At 29.5% G+C, this 22,852-nt stretch overlaps 2 protein-coding genes across 6 annotated transcripts; one reads left to right on the top strand and one right to left on the bottom strand.

Annotated features, from left to right (window-relative positions):
• Positions 1 to 4,479: 4,479 nt before the first annotated feature.
• Positions 4,480 to 19,544, bottom strand: LOC119679725 (chondroitin sulfate N-acetylgalactosaminyltransferase 2). Its single transcript, XM_038092222.1, has 7 exons — positions 19,457 to 19,544; positions 8,089 to 8,246; positions 7,854 to 8,024; positions 6,762 to 7,783; positions 5,182 to 5,333; positions 4,972 to 5,119; positions 4,480 to 4,908 (listed from the first exon to the last, which is right to left on the bottom strand). The coding sequence occupies exons 2-7, from the start codon at positions 8,198 to 8,200 to the stop codon at positions 4,753 to 4,755; spliced, it is 1,761 nt and encodes a 586-aa protein (XP_037948150.1). The 5' UTR covers positions 8,201 to 8,246; positions 19,457 to 19,544; the 3' UTR covers positions 4,480 to 4,752.
• LOC119679726 (synaptobrevin) lies at positions 11,429 to 16,441 on the top strand. 5 transcript variants are annotated; one of them, XR_005252421.1, is made up of 5 exons: positions 11,429 to 11,650; positions 12,063 to 12,140; positions 12,417 to 12,733; positions 15,907 to 16,094; positions 16,194 to 16,286. XR_005252421.1 is itself a non-coding variant. In XM_038092223.1 (4 exons), the coding sequence occupies exons 2-4, from the start codon at positions 12,097 to 12,099 to the stop codon at positions 16,268 to 16,270; spliced, it is 438 nt and encodes a 145-aa protein (XP_037948151.1). In that variant the 5' UTR covers positions 11,432 to 11,650; positions 12,063 to 12,096; the 3' UTR covers positions 16,271 to 16,282. The 5 variants fall into 5 exon arrangements, 4 of the variants coding, with proteins under 4 accessions (XP_037948151.1, XP_037948153.1, XP_037948152.1 ...); XM_038092223.1 differs by lacking the exon at positions 15,907 to 16,094 and having other exon boundaries at positions 11,432 to 11,650; positions 16,194 to 16,282; XM_038092225.1 differs by lacking the exon at positions 15,907 to 16,094 and having other exon boundaries at positions 11,508 to 11,650; positions 12,459 to 12,733; positions 16,194 to 16,441.
• Positions 19,545 to 22,852: the final 3,308 nt, after the last annotated feature.

Raw genomic sequence — 22,852 nt, forward strand, 5'->3', positions numbered from 1 at the left:
CGTAGGCGACCAAAGATCCTACAAAGAACTTTTCTCTCCAACACTCCCAGTAGTACTTTATCATTCTGTGATAACATCCATGCTAAGCACAGGTAGAGTGAGCGACCAAGAGAGCGTGAGTTTTGTTTGTCGAGGGAAGACTCTACATCCCAGTTACCTACTGAGCGCATAGTAGTACCTTTTCGCAATGGTGATTCTTCGTCTGATATTAAGAATGACATCGTTGTTGTTTGTTATGACATCGCCAAAGTAGATGAAATCTAGCTCGGCGTCTGAGTGGCGGACATTTCTACCAGTAGGCGACATTTACGTTTTGTCCTCATTAACCGCTTTGGATAAAAAAATTTGCATCTCTTTTAACGAAAATTGTAGAAACTGCAATGGAGAAAAAGAAAAGGAAAAAGAAAAAGAAAAATAAAAAGAGAAAAGAAACCAAGAAAAAAGCTTACGCCTTGCCAGACTGAGCCGCTTGATCATGGAAGTTAATAAAGAAATGAATTACTTATGTGGCAGTTGGACAGAGAAGTAAGCTTTTGCCACCAAAACCAACCAAATAACTCAGACTTCTACTACTAAAAGTATTTCTACTAGAAGCAGAAAAACTATAACTAGTGGCAAAAGTGATTCAATTAACTTGATGGATTATATATTTTTGGATTGAATTATTTTTATTTTCTTTAAAATCCAAAAAATTCGTGCCAATATGAAAGTTATGGGTTGGTGATGCACTTTTTTCATAATAGCTTTAAATAATATAATGAATAAAGTTATATTTCCATAAACCAGAAACAAGCTCACAGTTTAGTAGTAACAAAGAATTAACTTAAAGATTCACTATACACTCAGATTCTTTTATTTAGATCCCTTTCTGTTTACAATTATTAAGATTATTGATATATGTTCCTAAATCCATGTGTTGATACATAAATTACCTATTATTTTACTTTTGACAGGAGTTTTACACTACTGACTAATCTTGCTATCCAATATATACATAGTTGCTTCACTAGTCGAAACAATTGACTAGGTGGACATCTCGCTGGGTAGGGTCTTGGTCGCCTCTTGCAAATATATCCAATATAGTTGCTATACTAGCTAGGCTCTATCTAACAGACAAACATGTTGATTAGAAAGGGTTTTCGTTCAACTATGGAAATAATGGGTCGAAAGAAAAAGAATTAAATTTTGATCAAATGCTGTAGCATTCACCAAAATCTTTTCGATTTCTGAAATGTCTAATAAGCACCTCACACTAACAGGCAGACATGTTGACCGGATAACACCTCTCTTTAAATGTATGTGTAAGAAGAGGAACAATTAAATTTTTATCGTCTGTATTGTGATTGTGTGACATTCTCTAAAATGTGCTCAGGTTTTATTTTACTGAAATGTCTATTAAGCAACCCTAGCATGAATATTAAAATCGGTGCTCTATTATCAATACCCAAATGATTGGTATGGTTGCCCGATTTAAAGTAGTGCGCATACCAGAAATCTATACAGTCTGCTAGTGTACCTTAAAACTACACTATGAATCTTCATTGTCAACGAAACTACTCCGTCATAAGATGGGTAGCCGGAGGTATGCTAATTTGAATAAAGAAATTTTCTTTAAATTTAGCCTTTTGAACTGTTAGAGCATACTTATCATGAATAAGACAACATTATTCCTTGTTTTTACAACCAATACTGTTAACACTATGTTCTCGAAAACAATTTATATAATTAAACGGAAATTATTCTTCAGATGAAATTAATTTTTTTTAAATTTTTTTAATAAAATTTAGTGTTAAATCTTAATTATATTATAGGGAAGTTAAGAGTAAAGAATTTCATGCTCCCCAAACATTTCACATCGTTGAGTTGTGATTTTTGTCAAACTAATTTATCACATCATAATTTAGTTAACCTTTTACCGTGACCATGAATATTAGACAATCGCACACGAGAGAAGTCTTAAGTCTTATGAGGAATGAACTTTACGGTACGCTGCGAAGATTGCCCAACTTTATTAATATATTTAATTTTTCCATATAAGCTCATGTGAGTCTTTAACTAAATGTGTATCACTTCCTTCAAGAAAATTAAGAGATGTAAGTGCTGAAAAAATTTATTATGCGCACTTTTGCTGGCGAATGATTTCATATTATTTAGTAGACCGATCCATTGCAAAGGTCATTGCTCGAAGTTATTCTCATTGCCTTATGTTTTTGTATTAAATAATAGTTAAATAATATATGAAATAATAGCGATGACAACAATACAAGTACTATGAGTTTAAATAACAAACAAAATTATTATAATTATTTATAAATAAAAATTTTATTAAAGGTTGTCATTTGGAAAATTAATATAAAAATAAAAGCATGTTCATAGTTCTATGAGTTAAAGTTTATTTTTTTTAAATAGTAATACAAATAAAAGTGTTTATAATTCGTTTATTATGCCTATCTGAAATTTAAAAACCCAAAAAAAATAATACTTCGCCTGTAACTACCTTAAAATCACTTGCTTACTATCTGAATTTCAATATAAAGTATAAAGAATATAAATTACATTCTGCTCAAAAAGTATTGTTGTTGGATTTTGTTGTTTGTTAACTACTCCTTAAGTAATAGACCTTTTTCAATGTTATGTTTTTGTTATATTGGTACACCCTTTCTTGACATATGGTACAAATTTGAGCGCCATCTGTCAATTAGTTTGTTTACAGCAGCTGTTAATGTGAGACTACCTCAAGTGCATTTAGCGATTTTTACTATGGAAAATTCTTGTTGTATGAGATTTTTTGACCAAACACGGCACCACTGTCATCGCTCAAGCACCATATTCCTCAAATCTGGATCCATGCGACTTTTTCCTGTTCCCGAAACTCAAATTTTCCCTTCGTGGCAAGCGTTTTGAGTCGATTGAATCGGCAAAAGAGAATTCGCTGAAGAAACTAAAAAACATACCTTCACGGGCCTACGAAAAGATTGTGGAAGTTTGGGTTAAGCGTTGGCATATGTGTATCGCTTCAGAAGGAGCATATTTTGAAGAAGATAAAATAAATTTGGAATAAAATTTAAATGTGTGTTTTATTTACAAAATCCGAGTATTTTTTGAGCAGAAGGTATCAGACCCTGCACGATTATTTTGAATGGAATTGATACACATTAAAGTTAAAGCTGACATACTATATAAAAGACACTAAACTGAAACTAATGCTACATTCTTTAGTCATTGCCAAATAGCAATTTAAGCGTTACACTCTCTGGGGATTAAATTAAAAGTGGTCCTACCCTGCAACGTTTATCTGAACAAGATTAGTATGTATACATAACAGTGTATCCGATGAGTAACAGGACAGTGCTAAAAATGCCTGTTTTGACATTATTCTTTTTGTAGGGTTAAATGAGCCTGTTTATTCATACAATCATGTTAAGTGAACTCTATAAAAAAAACTCAGTAATGTAGATATTGTACGGAGATCCCTCGTTAAAGATATACAAAAATAAAGTAGAAATGTATATAAATTTTTTTGTTTTTCATTTGGCGGTGTGGTGGTGGAATGCTTTATGCTCAGTCAAACCACCCGCCATTGAAATGGTGTGCCCGATTTATTCCACCCCGGAACCCCTTTCGCATTATTTCTGTGAAGGTTCTTTTTATATTGACGTTGCAAACCATACTCTTTTGATTTATTTTTCGATGTCCGCCCTATTTATTAGCCTACTCTCTGCTTCCTTTTTTTTATATAATTACATCATTTTCCAGTTCTCTGGCTCCCATCTCACCACAATATTTTTGGAATTTTTTGGTCCAATCCGAAGTTTTATCACTTTATCGCTAAATGTTAGCCACCTACTACAGTAAAAGCAAGTGAGATTTGCGTTGTTATAGTCTCCGTTGCCATAAATGCAGCCGTATAGATCCACCTTTCTTATGCAGTGCCGGTACTTGCAAAAGTATTCATGTCCGGTCAGCATTTGAGTGGGGTAGTAATTAATAGTATTTAGTAATTATTCATAAGTTTAATAGGAAGTAATATCAGTCTAGCTGTTTATCTTTCTTGTGTACTTTTACCATCTTGTATTCCATCTTTCTTGCCACATTGCGATGGCTTGCTCCTAATCTTATCTTGGCATTTATTGAGTATTATTAATCATTAATTTTTAATAATATAGTCAAGTTTATGAAAATTTGTGCATATATCTTTAAATCGGTACATTATCTATAAGAGGAAATTAGAAATTCTTAAGCATATATGGAGGCTCAAGTCTTACTATATATTAAAATAAGTTTAGTTAGATTTATATGATTTAAAATTCCAATTTATTATTTTATTCTTTTTATTAAATTAAATTATTTTAATTTCATTTAATAAAATATTCATTAAATAAGCATCCTATATACAAATCTCTACTTATTTTATAACAAATGCTTAAATAAAATAAGCTATGTAATTATCTTAAACACAACGCATTTAAATATAATATTTTTCGCTATTTATCTTTTTTTTAATGATTAACAATATTTTTATAACATTTTCACAGCCAATTCCCTACATTTGCTATATCTTAAAAGAACATTATATATATATATATGTATTTGCTTTATATGTTTAGTCTGTACTAGAGTGATACAACCAATAATAAATAACGAAGAAACTTGTACAAGATTGAAAAATATTAGGTTTTTTTTAGTATTGTCTATAGTTCTCTTTTGGCATAAGAATATAGGATCTAATAGGTGTATTAATAATTAATAAAACTAGGTCGCTGAACTATTTTTATTATGTGCTGCAATATCGTCTCTAAAAGCTAAGAATCCCAGTTGTGCATGAGATGCTTCATTAAGGGCACGTGATCTTATACAGGCACGGTATTGGTCGGCAGTTAGATGTTGGCCATTGACACCATTACAAGTCTATTAGGTAAGTATAAAAATAAATTATATTTATTAATTTTAAATATATTTAAAACGAATAACCTTTTGATGCCATATATGAAATATTCCCGGATCAGTGGCACGTACAATTTTAATTTTCGAACGGACATACTTTCGAAACAGCATAACATCTTCACCACCCCAGCCTACAATTTCTTCATCAAATCCACGTATGTCAACAAAATCAGATCTATTATTTATAAATATTTAGCATGTGATATTTGTTATTGTTTTCAATTTAAAATGAATTACTTATATTGACAAGTCATGCCATATCCGAAATCTCTCCAAAACCCAGTATCTCGTGTAATTTGCATTTGCTCCGCTTCTGATGGTATTTTTTTGCCTTGCAGTGTATACACTACATGAGGGTTATATAAACTGAACACTACTGGATAGTACACCTGAAATATTAGTATTATATATTATATTTATGTAACATAATTAAAAATATACATAATTATTTATTTAATTGGAACTTCTTATTCTTAAGTATTTATAATATATCTTACTATTTTTTTTATTAAATAAAAATCCTCAGTATTAATTTAATTTATATTAATAAATTAAAAAATCTTCCTATAATTAATAAATAATACGTCAACAGAACTGAAACTAAGATGAAATTTTAAATTCATAAGAACTTAGATAAAATTCAATGTTCGAATTCGATCATTTCGATCTGTCAATCCATACTTTCTTCACACGCCATTCTGAATTTATGCTTTAATATATTTCTTAACAACGGAGAGACTTGGATATTGCGCAGTGATCAAATTATTTGCAAGAAATATTTAACGACAGTGAAAATTCATGATAAAGTAATGAATTTTTTCGAAAAATATAATCCGTTAATTACTTGTAGAAGAAGCCTGTAAAACGATCCATACGAAGTATGAACAAAAACTTCATGAAGACCAGAAATCGTCTCTAAAACCTCTTAAAGCCTGAAAAACGACCCATATGAAGAATGTACAAAAATTTCTTGAAAACCAGAAATCGTCTCAAAAACTTTATTTTTGGTTTCAAAAGTTCGTGATTTGATAGAGATGGTTAACGATCAACGATCATGGGTGCCAATTTGAAATGCGACACACATTCATCGCATTAATATAAAAAGATAACCATTGAACAATAACAACATATTAAAATGTCTTATCTAGATCTGTTTAGAAACGATCAAAAAGATTTTAAACGTCGATTTAATACAATGAATAGCAATCGATTCTACTGCCATTTTTCAAAACAAGCAACAAAGAAGTGGTATGAACTCAGCTTTTCCTGAGTGTCCTGACAAGATCACTTTCAATCTTGCAAACCGACAAACTTATACTGCTCAGAATTATACTTTTTTAATCAATGAATAAAAGTATGGACTACTACAGACTTCGCTCTATTAAACTTCTGGTCCGTCTCACACCATGGAATACTCTCTTAAAATGTTAATCAAATGAAAAGTTTATAACTAATATAGATAGGTATTTCGCAGATCTTTCAGAAAAATACTTCAGAATGTATATTAGATAGTTTCACTAGTCAAGCTGATCAACTTAGTACTATCTTTAAATATATATATTCTGTTTTCATTGTGGCTACAATTTATTTATAAGAATACATCAATATAAGTTGGTATATAAATTTGTTATATCTAATTGGAACCATTAAAAAAGAAAAAGAAATTAAATGAAATCATTTCAAATGTCCGTCCTTATTACTTTTAAAAATAAGTATAAGGATTCTCAATTATTGAGTATTATACTTTTTAAAAAAATGTAAAACAATCATATCTATTTTAACAAACAGAACTTAAACTTATTCAAATCAAAATATACCTTTTTCCCGGGTTCTGCGTTCCATTTACAACGATCTAAAAATTTCGCATTGAAGACAACATCTACATCGCACATAAATAGTAGAGCATCTTCTTTTGTTTCATTATTCCCTACACGTTCAACACCAACTCGTATTCCCTTTGCTCTACTGAATGTTTCGTTAAGTGCAAGCAGTTTCATGCGGGAGGAGTACAAACCATTACTTGCTTTTATAGCTCGGCTCATGATAATACGGACATCCTTTAGACCTTTCTCTCCAAAATAAACAACAGTCAGATGCAGATGTTGTTCATTGTTTATTATTAACTTCATAAAATTCTCCATGAAACTTTTGAAGGTAGACGTCCGACCCGAGAGTGGTAAAATAATATTTATTGAAATATCCTTGCTATAGGTTGTAAGCATTGGGGTAACCTGTACTGTTTGCATTGGTGCAAAAGGTCGCATAAGTAGAACTTTAATAATTGAACTATTTGTACTGTTAATCTTATTGCTCTTCGAACTCATAGAATTAAACTTAGTCATCCGCTTATTACGGAAATATAACTCATATTGAGTACCGGTGGTAGGTTCAGTACGAAAGACGCCCTCTATAAAGTCATCCATGGTTAGTTTTGCACTTTCATTGTGAAAATTTGCAGATTTCTTGTTTGCTTTATTGGACAAATATTTATTAATACTCTCCAATGCTTTACTCAAGGCATTTAATAAATCCTTACGCTTATACCCGATCGGTTTTTCTACAACTCGCTTACCCAAACCAATCTCAATAGGATACATGCGCGCAAAAGTGAAATGGTTAAAGGGTATTAATTCGTACTCATTATTCAGTGGTAGACCGTGTAATATCTCCGCATTTCCGACTTGTTTGCGTATGTAACTGCTGCAGTCATAGGAACTACTCATACTGTTCATATTTTTAGTGGAACTTCTCAATATGTTGAGGGTACTAAAGGTAGTGTTACCAGGTATACTTCGCGTGGACATTGCTGTCGTTGGATTCTCAATCATTTTTGTGTTTGCTGAAAAGATAGTGAATTTCATAGTTAGCTTTTATGTTAAGTTCAGAGTGTAAAATATTATGAAACTTACTTTTTAACTGGTCGATATGTTGTCTAAGATATTGAATTTCTAAATTAAGTTTTTTGATTTGTTGCTTATATTCTAGTTCGCGTTGTAGAAACACGCTTATGGAAGACATGACATAAGGTTGGGGTTGCTTTTCATCAGATAACGAACGAAGTTCCCGTATGATGTGGTGACCTAAGATTTATTTTGGTTTTTTAATATATAGTAATATCGTTATCAATATTTTTTTATGGTTTACCATTGTTTTGATTTTCATCGGGTCCAATACCACATTTTGTTAGAAAAAGTAATGATGCTATTGTTGCAATGGCCACAAGGAGTAGTAGCCTCACAACAACGCTGGACCTCATTTCAGTAGTCTGATCTTATTTTAGCTTATTAACATTATATTATTTTCTGAAAAAGTACAATAAAAAAGATAAATAAAATTGCAGCAAGGAACAAAATTAATATTAAATTTTCAGAAGCTTTAATATGTAAATACACATGCGAATGATTAGTATTTTATTAAATATCAAACATTTAATAAAATTCTCCATCCATAAGTATGTCTTGTCAAATTAAGGTTTAATCTTCTATTTATTTTTATTTTTTGTTTTTTACTATTCATTTCGCATAATCTAAATAGTTTTATTTCATGTGTTAACTTACGCTTATTTCTTGCGATTTTTTTCTATAAAAAGCGCTCTATTGTAATTTATTGCATGCTAGAGAATATTCGGTAGCATGCTATACAATGAATCCATAGCAGTGATAACTAATGATTAAGGTATTTTATTGTAATTTAAATCATGGAGTTAAAAATTTATTATAATAATAAAGCAATATTCATTTAAAAAAATTTTTAATAAGAAAATAAGAAAACAAATAATCATAAAATTAACAACTACAATTTTAATTTTTTCTCATAGCACAAACTAGAGCTAACTCTTTGTATTTAGATAAAATATTATTATTTTTCGAAATTTAAACGAAATATATATGTACATGATTTTTGTATGCTATAAGTTCTATTAATTAAAATTTTTTAGTAATCTATTCAAACCGCACAAATAATTGTAATTTGGATTTTAATTTTGCTCGTTCGCTTTACTAAAAACTTGTTCACATAGCAAATCTTAATTTAATCTTAATTATGGCTTTTCATATTTTCATATTTTTTTTGTAAAAAAGTGATGTAGTTTACATATAACAAATGGTAATTAATACTTTATATGAATGTCAGTTGCTGTGTTGACATGAATCTAAAAATTTGTTCAGATCTTAGTATCATATTTAGACTATTACACTGAACTCGACCGATATGCAACGATAAGTAGCATTTTTCATACAAAATCTTTATCAAAATATGCTAAAGTAGTTCCATAAATCAAAGTCTGTCGTTTTCGATTGACTAATATAGGACAACTTTTCCACACTAAAACGAAAGCTTGCGAACGAACCAACATTCGCAGGTAACCGCGCCTTCAAAAATATGTTAGTTCGTAAGCGTTCGTTTTGGTTTGGATGCATTTAAAGTAATTCGGTACATCTAAGTGTAAGGGTAGATATGCAGCAATACAAAAATTTTAATTTAAAATCAAAACAAAATTTACTTAAAAATATTCTAAAAAAGTTCGATATATCTAATATCATGTTTCTACTGCAGCGAAAACTAATTATATTAATGTAATTAAGATTTGGTGATTTCCATTGGTATGAGCTGATTTATGCATATGAAATAGCTTATTTTTTCACATTTTACATATTAAATATTTAACAAATATTTTAAATTTTGGTCATTTCCCTTGTGGGAAATTTTTTTAAAGGGTTGTATTCGACATTTTTCGAATTAAATGAGTTGATATAATAATATTTTTGTTTTTAAACGGGCTAATTGAACAATAGTTAAATAAATCATATTTAAAAAAATTTTTTTTTGTTTTTTAAAAAATGCGATCTGTATTATTTAACTATTGATAAATTAGACCGTTTAAAAACAGAATTATTATTTAAAATTTTTGATCATTAAAACAATAAATTATGAATTAATTTATTTATAATAAGCTTATTTGCATTAAAACACTTTGTATATTAAATTATCCTCATTACCGTCCATAATTAGCAAAACTGTCTCAGTAAAAACATGGTGTAGGCGTAAACTTAGTATAATAGTACATTCACACTGTTTTTTGGCCACACTTAAAAGTTGCCGAAAGTCTCTGGTTTAATAATTTCGATTAATTTGATGTTATATTTACCGCTAAAGTTTAAAAGTACGTTTATACTATTTCAATTAATAGTACATTCACATTGTCTCATTTAAGCACTTGCTGATTTATATAAATGAGTAAGCATTCACATTACAATGAGCTCATTTATGCAGCTGAAGCAATTTTTAAAAACTTTTATTATACTATGTTCAGATAGCCAAATTTTCTTAATTTCATATAAATGAAATTAAGTTCATTTCGAAAGTGTCCATAATCCGCCAAATTAAGGAAATCATATGTTTTTTGTTTACAAATCGAATGTTAAAAATTACATGCTCCAAACACCATTTGTATCTGGGAAATTCTAAAAGTTGATTATTATAACTATAGTGGATGGCATTCAGTAATTTTGTTAGCTTTAGTGGATTTCAGGTATTTGAATTATTACTTTTGACTATATCTTAAATTAATAAGAGTTACTGTTCTTTCTCCATATTTAAATTTAATAATATGCACTACTTTGAAAATATTTCCCGGTTTTATTGAAGTCAACTGTCACTGACATTTATTGAAAAAAAAATGTCATTTTTTTGTTATCTCAACTTTATCTTTTACTTGATATTTATCTTACGCATAGGTGCACTTAAAATGACCCTTTGAACCTTCGTTTCAGCGAAATTAGGGCAATTTTCCTTAATATCATTCTAATGTCAAAACTGAATTTTGTATGGTAAAAATAACTTATCTTCGCTGAAACGAAGGTAAAATTAAGATTTTTATGAAATTAAGGTGTGTTTGAACAAAGCATAAGGTTCACTTAATTATATATCACACAAAAAATTTATATATATAATTGTTATATTAAATCATTTATATACATTTCATATATCAAATACATATTTAATTAATAAAAATAAAGATTTTATTAAATACTTACTGAGGAAGTGTGTTTGTTTTCAGTTCAGCTGCTGTGTGTTTACATACTACATATAAAACATATGACACATATTTGAAATTTTCCCTTGTGGGAAATTTATTTTTACGAGTTGCATTCGACATTTTTCGCCTTAAATGAGCTAATTTATTGATAATGATATGATTAACATGAAAGCAATTTGTGTAGTATATCATTCTTATTAGTGGCGTTAATGAACAAAACCGCTTAAATGAGACAGTGTGAATGTACTATAAGTTTTCATATGGACAATAAATACATAGCCTGTCAATACCCTTAACACTTTTTATAATCAAATCTATGTAAGAATTATTAAGTAATGAACAAATGAAATAAAATGATATAAATAGCATGTCATGTCTTAATGTACATACATTTAAATTTTCATACACACATGACATTGCATTATTTCAAACATTTTAAGACAGGTAAATGCAACGCTGTATTTACACAAAATTTTTAGTATTATTAAAATTTTATTTAAGAAGGCAACACCGTCAGTTATTCATCATTGCGTTGGAAATTCTTCGGCAGCATTATTTTCATTTCTTTTGATTTACTTTGTGTTTATTTTAGTATTTGTAGAGCAATAAGAACGCAAGTAAAATCTTGTGTGTAAGAAATACACTTATAAAAAATATTAAAAAGCCGTGGTAAGTTAAGGAATTTTGGAAATAATTTTCGGTTTTTCATTTGTGCGTGAAAAAGAATGCAGTGTAAAAGGGAGCAAAAGAGCAACAAGTTTTTCTTTATTTTACCGTATTTGCTCCAATAACATCGAAAGTTAACCAATGATTCATACGCATTGAAAGAGTTGGAGTTGAGATTAATAATTTTAATAAAAAATAGATTTGTGGAAATAAGAGTGCACAGGTGAGCTGTGTAAAATTGACCTTTTGCCGCAAAGGGCGAGGTTTTGTCTACGCCAATGAGTAATCCAATGGATCCACATGATATTAATGACGTCGGCATGCGTGCTAATATAATTAATATGCTAAGAATATTATTTTTATATACTACATATATTTAATAGATTTGCTAAAATTTGTTTAACATTTTTTTTAGACTTAATTTGCAAGTTAACATATCGCATATAAAAATGGATAACCGAAATGATGTGCCAACCGCGTCGGGATCAAATGAGTAAGTGTACATATAGGTACATATATAAAATTTAGTTAGCTTTTCCATTCTACCTGAAATTGTATAACTTCATTCATTCTGTATATCATCATAATTTCATGCTACATATAAGTAACTAAATTTTTATATTGTTTTGATAATATGTATTAGTATTTGCATTTCTTATCGCTCACCCTTGCGGCGCGCATTCATTAACCCGCTTAGTTAATATGCATATACAAAGACAAATTATCAAAAACCTATATTGTTATCATTTCACTAAGTAATAATGTACAGTATTCCTGTTCTACCCCCACCTCCTAATTCATCGTATCCCAGCAATAACAACCAACAAAGCAATGCCCAGAAGCGCTTACAGCAGACTCAGGCCAAAGTCGATGAAGTCGTTGGTATTATGAAGGTGAACGTTGAAAAGGTCTTGGAACGTGATCAAAAACTGTCGGAGTTGGGTGAACGCGCCGATGCGCTCGAACAAGGAGCTTCACAGTTCGAGCAACAGGCTGGAAAATTAAAACGCAAACAATGGTGGGCCAACATGAAAATGATGATAATAATGGGAGTCATTGGCGTTGTACTGTTAATAATTATTATCGGTAAGTAGCGAAATTTTGAAATTATTCTTATCGTTGCGAACTCAATAGAAATTGAATTTCGTGTGGAGAACATGATAACGCCATTAATCTTTGGTGGGAATTACTCATTTACTATACTAATCAAAGCACTTGCTTAGTTCTGAAAATTTCACATACGAATGATAGATTAACAAAAAAGAATAATAGGTTTAGAAAGTATAATAATTAGTTATTTTTATTTATTCAACAAACTTATAAAAAATTATATTGCACTTCATTTAACTTAAACTAAACAAACCAAAGCGCTTATAAACAAAAAAGTTTGCGCAACAAGCTTTAAAAATAACTTTGTTTAACAATAATTTCAATTAAAAATAATTAAAGTAAAATAATTATATGGAAAGGTGTAGAAACATGCAATTTTAAATAATTCTAATATTGAGGTTCAAGGGATTAGCGTGTTAGTCAAATATAGATTTTAATTGCTTTTTTTAAATAATAACATTAAGCAGAAAAACGAATACTGAAATTATAAGTATAAATTCTAAAAGTATAATTTTTGTCGCGATTCTGAGTACTCAGGCACACTGATTTGATAACGGCTTTTATTTAAATGTTTTTATCAAATATTCTCCTATTTCGCTTTACGCCGACATAGCTTACTTCTTGATAATTCGAGGTTTAGATTTGTAAATTTTACATTAATTATACTAACAAAACTTACGGCAATAAATCAAAACAAACATGTACCTGCTTGTATAATACCTTTGGTTTCAACAATTATCGGCTCTACGACGACCAAGTGCTATTCTCCATATATTCTTTAGCCTTACTATACTGCATAATTCCCTCCTATTCTTTCGGTATACCTTTTGTTATTTCATGTGCTTCTTTTCTAACTAGGTAAGTTTTTACTGCACATGAAAGGCCAAGAGGAACCGCACAAGAAGCAAGAACTGTCACGACTGAATTGAGGTCAGGATATAGCCATGTACTAAACAATTACTTGTCACGCATAAATGCGTCAATTCCCAATATGTCCCATAACCGCAACGCTACTCCTATTGATATCGCCCAGCTGTATTCCAGTTCTAATGCTCAAATAAACTTCAGTTCAATCAAACTTAAGACCTGCTCAATAGAAGTGGCTAGGTTTTACCGTCTTGATCCTGGTTGACTTCAGTTTAAAATTCCCTAACACATTTTCATTCCTTAAAAAACCACTTCGTTCTTATATAACCAACATCTATCCACGTCCTAACCCAGGTATTTGTCTTGTAATTCCTTTCATGTTATTTGTTTGATAGATCCTTGCGGGCTACAACAACAATCAAGGATCAGGCATAGACACTTAACAAACAGTTAGTTATCACGCCTAAACATAGCAATCCGCAATGTGTTTTCTAACTTTAGCACTATCGCTAAGGTATTACTAATCTATTTACCTGCCATAACACATAGCAACCTAAGGTGTTTTAATTTATGACTGCATCTTATAAAAGTATCTCATATTTGGACTTAGTGTAAGTTCAGTTATTCCTCCATTCTTTATTTAAGCTATCTACTATATAATCATCTCCTATTCTTTCGGTACATATTTTATTATCTTCCTTTCGTGTGATTGCCTTTCAAGATCAAATGGGTTTCTACATAACCAACCACTTATACTTAATTAAACCAGGACAGTTCTTGCCGCACATGAGAGGCGTTTTTTTTTACCCACAGAAATGTGGATGACGCTTGTTGAGAACCTTGTAAGTTTAAGCTGTGGTCTTCATGATGATGTTGCGATGATATTATCCTTATTCATGTTACCTTCGGTTTAATAAGTGTTAATGTATTTTTAATATGAAAAAAGTAATCGGTATATAGAACGACGAGAAAAATCTCTACTAATTTTGTCGCGATTATTTGTATTAGTTAAAAGGGTGGCGTGCGGAGATTGGTGTTCTGTGCAGAGCGTAGACTTTACCACTCTTTGAACCATTTAGTATTTTACTGCCTTTATGGCATATATTATAATTTTTACCGCAATTATCTATTAATGAGTAGAAAATGAACACTTCGTATGGAATTAATAGGTTGAAAAGGTCAATTAGCGGTCAGAGAGTTCGACAGATCAAATCTATCATTGCATTTAGGAGTATAAGTGATTAATATTAAAGCCACAAGCTGACTTATATTTATTACCTAGTATAGTACGTTTTTTTTCGCAATACTTACTGACACTTTATGTTGATTGAGGGTTGATAAATTTTCCTATTTTTTAAAATAACAATTTTTGGTGCAACAAAAATCTGTTATGTTAAAGTTATTAAAGTTAATTCTCCTTTCTTTGGCTTGTTGCTAAGAGCTAATAATAAGTGTCATTCTATTATTTAATAAAATACCTAATCATAATATAAGAACTGTTTTTTTTATATAAACTGGTTCTGGAAAACTCCCTACTGTTAATTAATCCAATCCTGGCAACATCTCAAGACATTATAGCCTCATATCCTCGTTGCTTGAATTTCCAAGTTTTCAATTGCAACCCAAGTTGTGTTCAATAACTACAGATATAGTTATAAAGTCTTTATTAAAAATTTGCTAAAATTATACTATAGGTCCTAGGGGGTACTACTAAAGTAGTATACAAATGAACTCGTCATTAGAAACCCTAAGTAGAGTAGAGGAATAGTTAGGATATTATGGGTGTAACCCGCTGGGATTTGCTTGCAGATTCCCTTTGGTGGTGGTGAACGACACTTGGTCGTCGTGGTTGATTAGTGGCTCTGGGATGTTCTTGTAACCAGTAAGGATATTAAACTACAGAACTTGCTAACTCGGTTACCAATACTAGGTTACCAATAAGTTAGTTAATCCAAATAGCTAGTTCAAGGTATACTTTGAGTAATTTCACAAAAAAATTATGTGTAAAAGTTGGTGGGAAAACAGTGTTTTCCGAGCTTATTGTGAATGTCCCAAATAATCTTTATTTATTTAATGACTACTAATAATAAGAGCACGTATAAACTAAAATATTTAACGTTAAATAAATATTTGATTAAATATAAACAAAGCTTTGAGAATTCATCACAATTTAAATATTTCCATTAAAATAAATCAAATTTGGGTGAAGGTTTAAACCATTAAAAAAAAAAGAAAATAATGACATTTAAGCGAAAAAACTGATCTTTTATTCTATTTTACAGTGCTACTCTTTAACTAATTTAATACATATTTTATCGGAAAAATAAATGTAAGATATTTAGACTCTTTATACCAATTCCAAAATTCTTTAAATTGTGCATCCTAAAAAAGAAATAATTGATTGGCAGGAAATTAGGTTTGGCAAAGTTGAGTTTCGATATTAACGTAGTCAGAGTCAGTCAATCCATAAGTAAGTAAATAATTTAGTCAGGTTAACGAATTAAAAATTTTTTTTTATAATTTTTTTTATCTGAACTTGAATAAAATCAATTTTGTTTTCCGTTTACAGTGTCGGTAATGCCTTCCGGTGGAGGAAGCAGTTCTAATCAAGTTAAGGAAGCTGTGACACAAGCACCACAAAATTAGGCTGACTAACATCTGAGCTTGCCAAAGATGCCTTTCATTCAAAATTATTTATTGCTTTAAGCGCAACAACAACAACAACAATAATTCTAATAATAATTATTAACTATCCAATTATTAAAATATTATTTCAATTCAACGCAACTTTCCTATTTTTATATATATATGTATTTTTTTTTTTTTGGTAATAATTTCATGTAATTATTGACATTTTTTCACATGAGAAGTATTTTTTATGCTAGTTTCTTTTCTATTTGGCCTAAGTTTAAGAAGCACAATATTTAAAATCAACGACTACATTTTACACTATTGGCCTTAAAGCACAAATTTATTGAACTATTTTTATATATATTATATATTATATATATTATGCGAAAAAGTAACAAAATGAAGTCCTTATGTATTAACGTGAATTGTAGAATTTGTATTTGAGCATAATATTTAATGTAATTTTGTAGAGTTTATATATACGTATATATAGTATATACTTAAAGTATACGCAAATAAATATTTTCGTGTATATTATATATTTATATACATAACTAATCTGTGTCAACTATATACAATATATTTACATCAAAAAAAAGAAAAAGAAAATAAAAGCAAGTGTAAACGAAATTCGTGATTGACTTTGAAATTATTTCAAAAGAAGCTCTTGATTAGTATTAAAGTTAATTATATATTTTTTTTAAGTTATATATATATATATATATATATATAAGAAGTATAAGTATATAAGAAGCGTTGTATTAAAAATGTTATTTAAAAATGATAACATATTAGCAACATTATAGCATAACTTATAATTTGTGTATGTTAGAATAATAGGAAAAAAATTTCTTCAATGCCATGAACTTTTTAAATGAAATATGTACATCTTTAAAGTGAAATTGGAAGGATTGGGCTGTAAGCAGATAACACGAAAAGATGTAGAAGGTTCCAAGAACGGCCGGGTCTACGTCCCGGAGCCACTCATCGAAGACGACCAAGCGCCGTTCAATCATCCCCAAAGGGACTTCACAAGCAGGTCCCGGCGGGTTACAATAACAACAACAATAACTACTACAAAAGATATAGAAGACGATTACATGTGTGAGAAAATGGTTGGGAGTGATGGGGAACGATGATAAGGTGTAGATGGGTTGAGTGGAATTTAATTAAACATTAACCCAGGTCCAGACGGAGGTGACAGTTTTGACAGATAAAGATTCTTTTTCCTATTCATGGTCACACATGCTCAATAACACTTATTAGTTTCCTGAGTAAAGAGTAGCATCTTACAAATGATACATGGATCATTTCGTGATATCATAATAATTACTTTACTGATAGCAATGAGTATTGCTAACTGCAGTTTGATTATTTTCAACAGAATGGATAAAGAAGACTGTCGTGTGTTTATTAAAAATTGTTTTTTTATCAGAAAAAAGTAGTGTTAAATCCAAAAAATATGATAAATATAAAAACTGGTTTAGCACACGATCGCATCTGGTCCAAACGCGATCTAACAAACACAGTTGATGTTGTGATCAGTGACTTTTTTTACTGTAGTAACAGCTTAAGACTTAATTTCTCTCACTTTGATCGGTTCTACACGTTGGAGAGACAAAAGATTGTTTAAAGCAGATTATCACTTATCTGGTCTATATGATGTAACTATCATTTAATTTTGAGAGTAAAATTGGTTAACTTTCTCCGACTTTACAGAATTTTACCTATTGTCACAAGCTTACAATTAATATTCATTCCATATGCTTTTTCTTTCGACGACTTCAAGAAGCACTGATTCTATATAAAAATATTTTTGGCATCTGCTGTAAGACATACTGTGAACCCCTACTGAATAATCTGTACAAACTTGACGGACAATCCAGTTTATATATATACATATATAACATTATTAACTCTTTTCCGACTGTGATCTTTCTTAACTTTCTTAACCTAAAGCTATATATGATTTGAACGTGAATTTTAATTAAGTTGATCTATTTTGATTATTTCTTTATATTACATCTAATAATTGTTTGTCATTAATTTTATACCCCATGATATCATATTTTTGCAAAAAATAAATAATTATACAAAATTAAATAACAGACACATTAAATCCAGAGAAAGAGAAACAGAGATAGAAATGTAACCAAAATATCCGAACTATGAATCGGTTCTGCATCGAAACTTCTTCAAATAGGAATCTCCGACTTTCTAATTGGATTATAATTGAAATGAACTTTTATGATTTTGTAAGCTCTGTTTTGAACCGGAGATACGAAAGTCCCTTAGAACCGTAGATATGAAAGCCCCTTAGAACCGAATCGATGGATGGATCAAAGTAGCATCGAACTACTCTCTGTTTTGATAAAAGTATATAAATTACACATTGATACAGCTTTGATGTAATAAGAGGTATTAAATCTTATGAAAAATTGATGATTAATTTTTAACCACCGGTATTAAAATCAATTAATTTCGGATAATTAACCATTTTAATATTAATTTTTCTCTATTCTTAGTTAAATCATCAAGTTCACAAAGAGCTTAAAAGTTTTGCTTTTAATTTTACAATAGGTTTATTTATTTGAATAATAATACAAAATTTACACAGTGTAGTGTACCATTATGGTCTGACTGTGATTTTTTACTATTAGCTCCTAAAAGGTGGTTTTAATGGGTCTCGCACGGTAGCTTTCGAAGCTAAAAATAACAATGGAATTTGAACAATTTTATATAAAAACCATTTAAAAGTTTTAATTATTGGAACTATCTAGATGTCACATAAATTTTAATTAAACTAATAGTGTTGTATTCAATTAATTTATTTTATTTCGATTATTTTCTTGTGTAAGTTATAATTTTATCTGACACGGTTAACTTAATAAAACTTTTAAGGTTATCAGACATGACCTAAAAAGTGAGAGACATTGACATGATAGACAATTTCAAGACATATACTTTCCGTTACAAATTCTTGAAAGTTACATATATTTTCAATAAAAATAACAATACTTAATTGTCATACTTAATAGTATTATTTAAAGCCGCTGTAAACACTTAATTTATTTGTTTTAATTATCCAAAACTTTGTCATAGTAATTTAATTAAGTACTTTTCTCACAGTTTTTCGTATTTATATATTATATAAAATTTGCTCATGTTTTTTTTATTTTGCCATTTTTTTTTAATAATTACCTTATCACATTTTATTCGGAGTCCTTTCAGTTCATTTAATTACATTTAATTTAATTTATTTTTTACATTGCAAATAATTTTTGAAGCATAAAACTATGTAATTTTTCGTAGTTTTCATCACATTAACAACATCTAATTAACATAAATTTTGATTTATAAATAATATATTTAATGATTTTAGCACAATTATTAATCGCATATTCCTTTATTATTAAATTAAAAAATAAAATTTCAGCATAAAATTTTATGGTTCAAAATCAATTTTTCCTTTAATTGCCGACCTACATTTTCGTAGCTGTGAGCGGTCTCCACAGTTACGCGTACCGAATCCGTGATATGTTTGAAGCAAACTGAAGCTCTGAAGATTCGAATCGGAGGATGTTGTGTGAAATTGTGTGTGGAAAATTATTCTCACTTTTATGGACCGTCAGGATATAAGAAAAATAATAAGAATGCAATTTAAAAACATCAGTGAGGGAAAGCTTTCACTGTTGACAGTTCAGAATAGTTTGAAAAGCTTCGCTTATTTATTGGGTAAAGCTTTTGCAGTTTTAAAGTTAATACAGTGAAAACTCTTTTAACGAATACTCGTCAGATGAATAGTCATCTCTCTTGAGTGTATAATTTACCTAAAAGCAATACTTCACTCCGTAATTAAAACATCCATTTTATCCAAAATTAAGTATTTTAGGTGGATACTTCTCTTGAACGGGATGTTGGCTTACCATAGACAACCATGGTTTCCACTGTATTGTAAATAATGTGTTTATAATATCCTGTCTAGACGAAGACATCATGGAATATATGCTATGTTGAAGTGCATTTCAATGTTCTACATCTACATATATGTTTACCACTCCTACAGATCGTTGATGGTTTCCCTCAACCATGATGAATGATAATGAATGCAATAAAAATTATTTCTGGATGGTGGGTATTAGTGTTCTCATAGTTCAATGACATTATCATTGTTATTATAATGCTTTTTGTTTCGCAACTTTACTTTATAAAATACCCGCGGTATTAAATGTTAAAAGGTTGCACTTTAATAGATCATAGTCCAAGTTCTACGCTATTACGAGTTGTTGTTTTTGGTATGTTATTCCCACATTCATAAATTTATAGATAATGCTGTAAGTGTCTTATAAAACGACCTTTTGTATTCCGAATAGCAGATCTTCAACTTAAAATAATTCCAAATTTGCAATGAAATGTTTGGATACTAGCTCAGTTGCAGATATGACAAGCGGCTTAATGCCCAGTAATATATATTGTCCTTCTATGTAGAGCATGAGGCCAATATCCGTAAAGCGATGTTTATCACTGAATAGTTATAGATTACGTTTTATTGCTAAAATTACACATTTCATAATCTTCGTGAAGTGAATTAGTTGTAAATTTTAATTAAACAATACTGTTAATACAATAGCATATCAGGCTTACTGATTAGTATATGCTAATTAAATAATACAGTTGTGTTTCATTGGAGTTTACTTTGTTTGTACTTTGTTTAAAGTGGTTACTATTTGTAGTAATATAAGTGACCTGTAAGAAACTTATTGTCGAGTATCAGTGACTGGTGAAGGGGCTTTCAGATATTCAGATATTATCTGTTAAATTATCTCTTCACATCACCGAACTATATCTTCTTCAAATTATTTAACAAATAATTTAAGATTTTTTGAACAAGATTTAAGATTGTCACTATTATTTTGTCATAGAGTGCCACTAAAGAATCTCCATCTATTATAAAATCCTTCATTTCAGAGCTATCAATTCGAATTTTATTGATCTATGTGATTTAGCTGATGTTCGTATGCATGTATTCCCTTTATGGGTTTGAATTTTCTGGAGTCATTTATTTCTCAGACTCGAAGAAGAGCCTTTAAAAAACAAAAAGTTAGACAACTGACAAAAAGCTAGGCATTAAAAATTTTATTTTTATCCTTTTAAAATATTTCTTGTATGATTCCACTATTATTATTTGCATGGACATATAAACTTAGCTTTTCAATCAACCTGTGAGATAAGGTGTATTAGGAATACTATTACCGACAAATCTTCAAGTCCGAGAGATTTTATTCACACTGCTAATGAGATGCGGGGAATTGTCTTCAACTACCTTGGTTTTCTTCATGTTGTCGCTTTAGTATTTATTTAAAACTAAGTCTCTGCCTATTTTCGTATTAAAACAATGTATCATTTTTATCATGCAATATAAGATATCCGTATCAGAAGCATAAAACTTTATATCGTCCAGGAACGTGTAATTAATGTACGTATAATAACCCATTACTTTTAGTCAACCGTTAATTCTTCGAGTGATTAATTGTATACGAGTGATTTATACTATTTGACTTAGATATATTTTTTGTTTAAATACTAAGGCTTCTGTTTTATAATATCCACCAATTCTTTGATTGCTGATATTAAGTTTTAGTACGTACTATGTAATTTCTCATGGAGCTAAATGTCAATTTTTTATGTAAAAAGGTGCGTTTAATTGCTTATGATATTACTACGAATATGCAATTATCAAGTTAAAGAGCTATGTCTGATACATACAGAGGATGTAGTATTTTCATAAATGAATTATATGAAGACATTGTTTTAATATAATTATGTTACTTATACAGTTATAGAGTAAAGAGCTATTTAAAATTTTAGTCAAACGGAAGAATAAAAAATTCGAAAATATAGATCAAAATAATGAAAAATAATATATGCATAAAATAAATATTTATAAATACATTACTTAAAGTTTCAAATTTTCTGCTGGGCATATATGACCAGTTAGCATAAACTGGAATTTAATTGAACAATTTAAAAGTTTCTGTCCTGGCAACGTTGCTATACTGGAATGTCGGCCTATAATATGATGCCACACTATTATGATAAAAAATTTGAATTTTTTTATTTTCATGTGTTAATAATAAGCATTTTCTTTTGTAAGGATGTTGCAAGAGAACAAATAAAATAAGCACTTCTTTCATTGGCAACTCTGGACTAAATAGAGATTTTGTTAAAATAGAAAATGTTTAATAATTCTTTGCAATCATTGGTGAGAATATTTTTTTTACTTCATTGTAAATAAAGTATAATTTTTCATACCTTTTGAAAGTAAAATAATAAATAGAAAAAATAGTGTATTTGTTACAAACAAAGACGCCATGAAAGTTAATTGGAAATTTCGTACGTACTTCCAGAAATCTGTCACAATAGACGAATTTTTATTCTTGGCAACCATGTGATTTGAGCTGCTTATTAGTTAAGCAATTTCAAAAAGGTTGGACTAAATAAGCCAACAGTGTTGTTGTTTGCTATGTAATTTGTAAAATAAGCAGTTGTTCTTTTGTGATATGCTTACAAAAGAAAGTGCCTAATGATATATTTGGA

Source organism: Teleopsis dalmanni, chromosome 2 (assembly GCF_002237135.1).
Source record: "Teleopsis dalmanni isolate 2A chromosome 2, ASM223713v2, whole genome shotgun sequence".
Classification (NCBI taxonomy): domain Eukaryota; kingdom Metazoa; phylum Arthropoda; class Insecta; order Diptera; family Diopsidae; genus Teleopsis; species Teleopsis dalmanni.

Bases quoted from the DNA above. Each gene is read 5' to 3' on its own strand.
- LOC119679725 (XM_038092222.1), bottom strand. From the start codon at position 8,200: ATGAGGTCCAGCGTTGTTGTGAGGCTACTACTCCTTGTGGCCATTGCA. The intron at 7,784-7,853 runs GTAAGTTTCATA...CTATCTTTTCAG, and splicing joins ACATATCGACCAGTTAAAAA to CAAACACAAAAATGATTGAG. The intron at 4,909-4,971 runs GTTATTCGTTTT...CTTACCTAATAG, and splicing joins TTCATATATGGCATCAAAAG to ACTTGTAATGGTGTCAATGG.
- LOC119679726 (XM_038092223.1), top strand. From the start codon at position 12,097: ATGGATAACCGAAATGATGTGCCAACCGCGTCGGGATCAAATGA. The intron at 12,141-12,416 runs GTAAGTGTACAT...AATAATGTACAG, and splicing joins ACCGCGTCGGGATCAAATGA to TATTCCTGTTCTACCCCCAC. The intron at 12,734-16,193 runs GTAAGTAGCGAA...TTCCGTTTACAG, and splicing joins ACTGTTAATAATTATTATCG to TGTCGGTAATGCCTTCCGGT.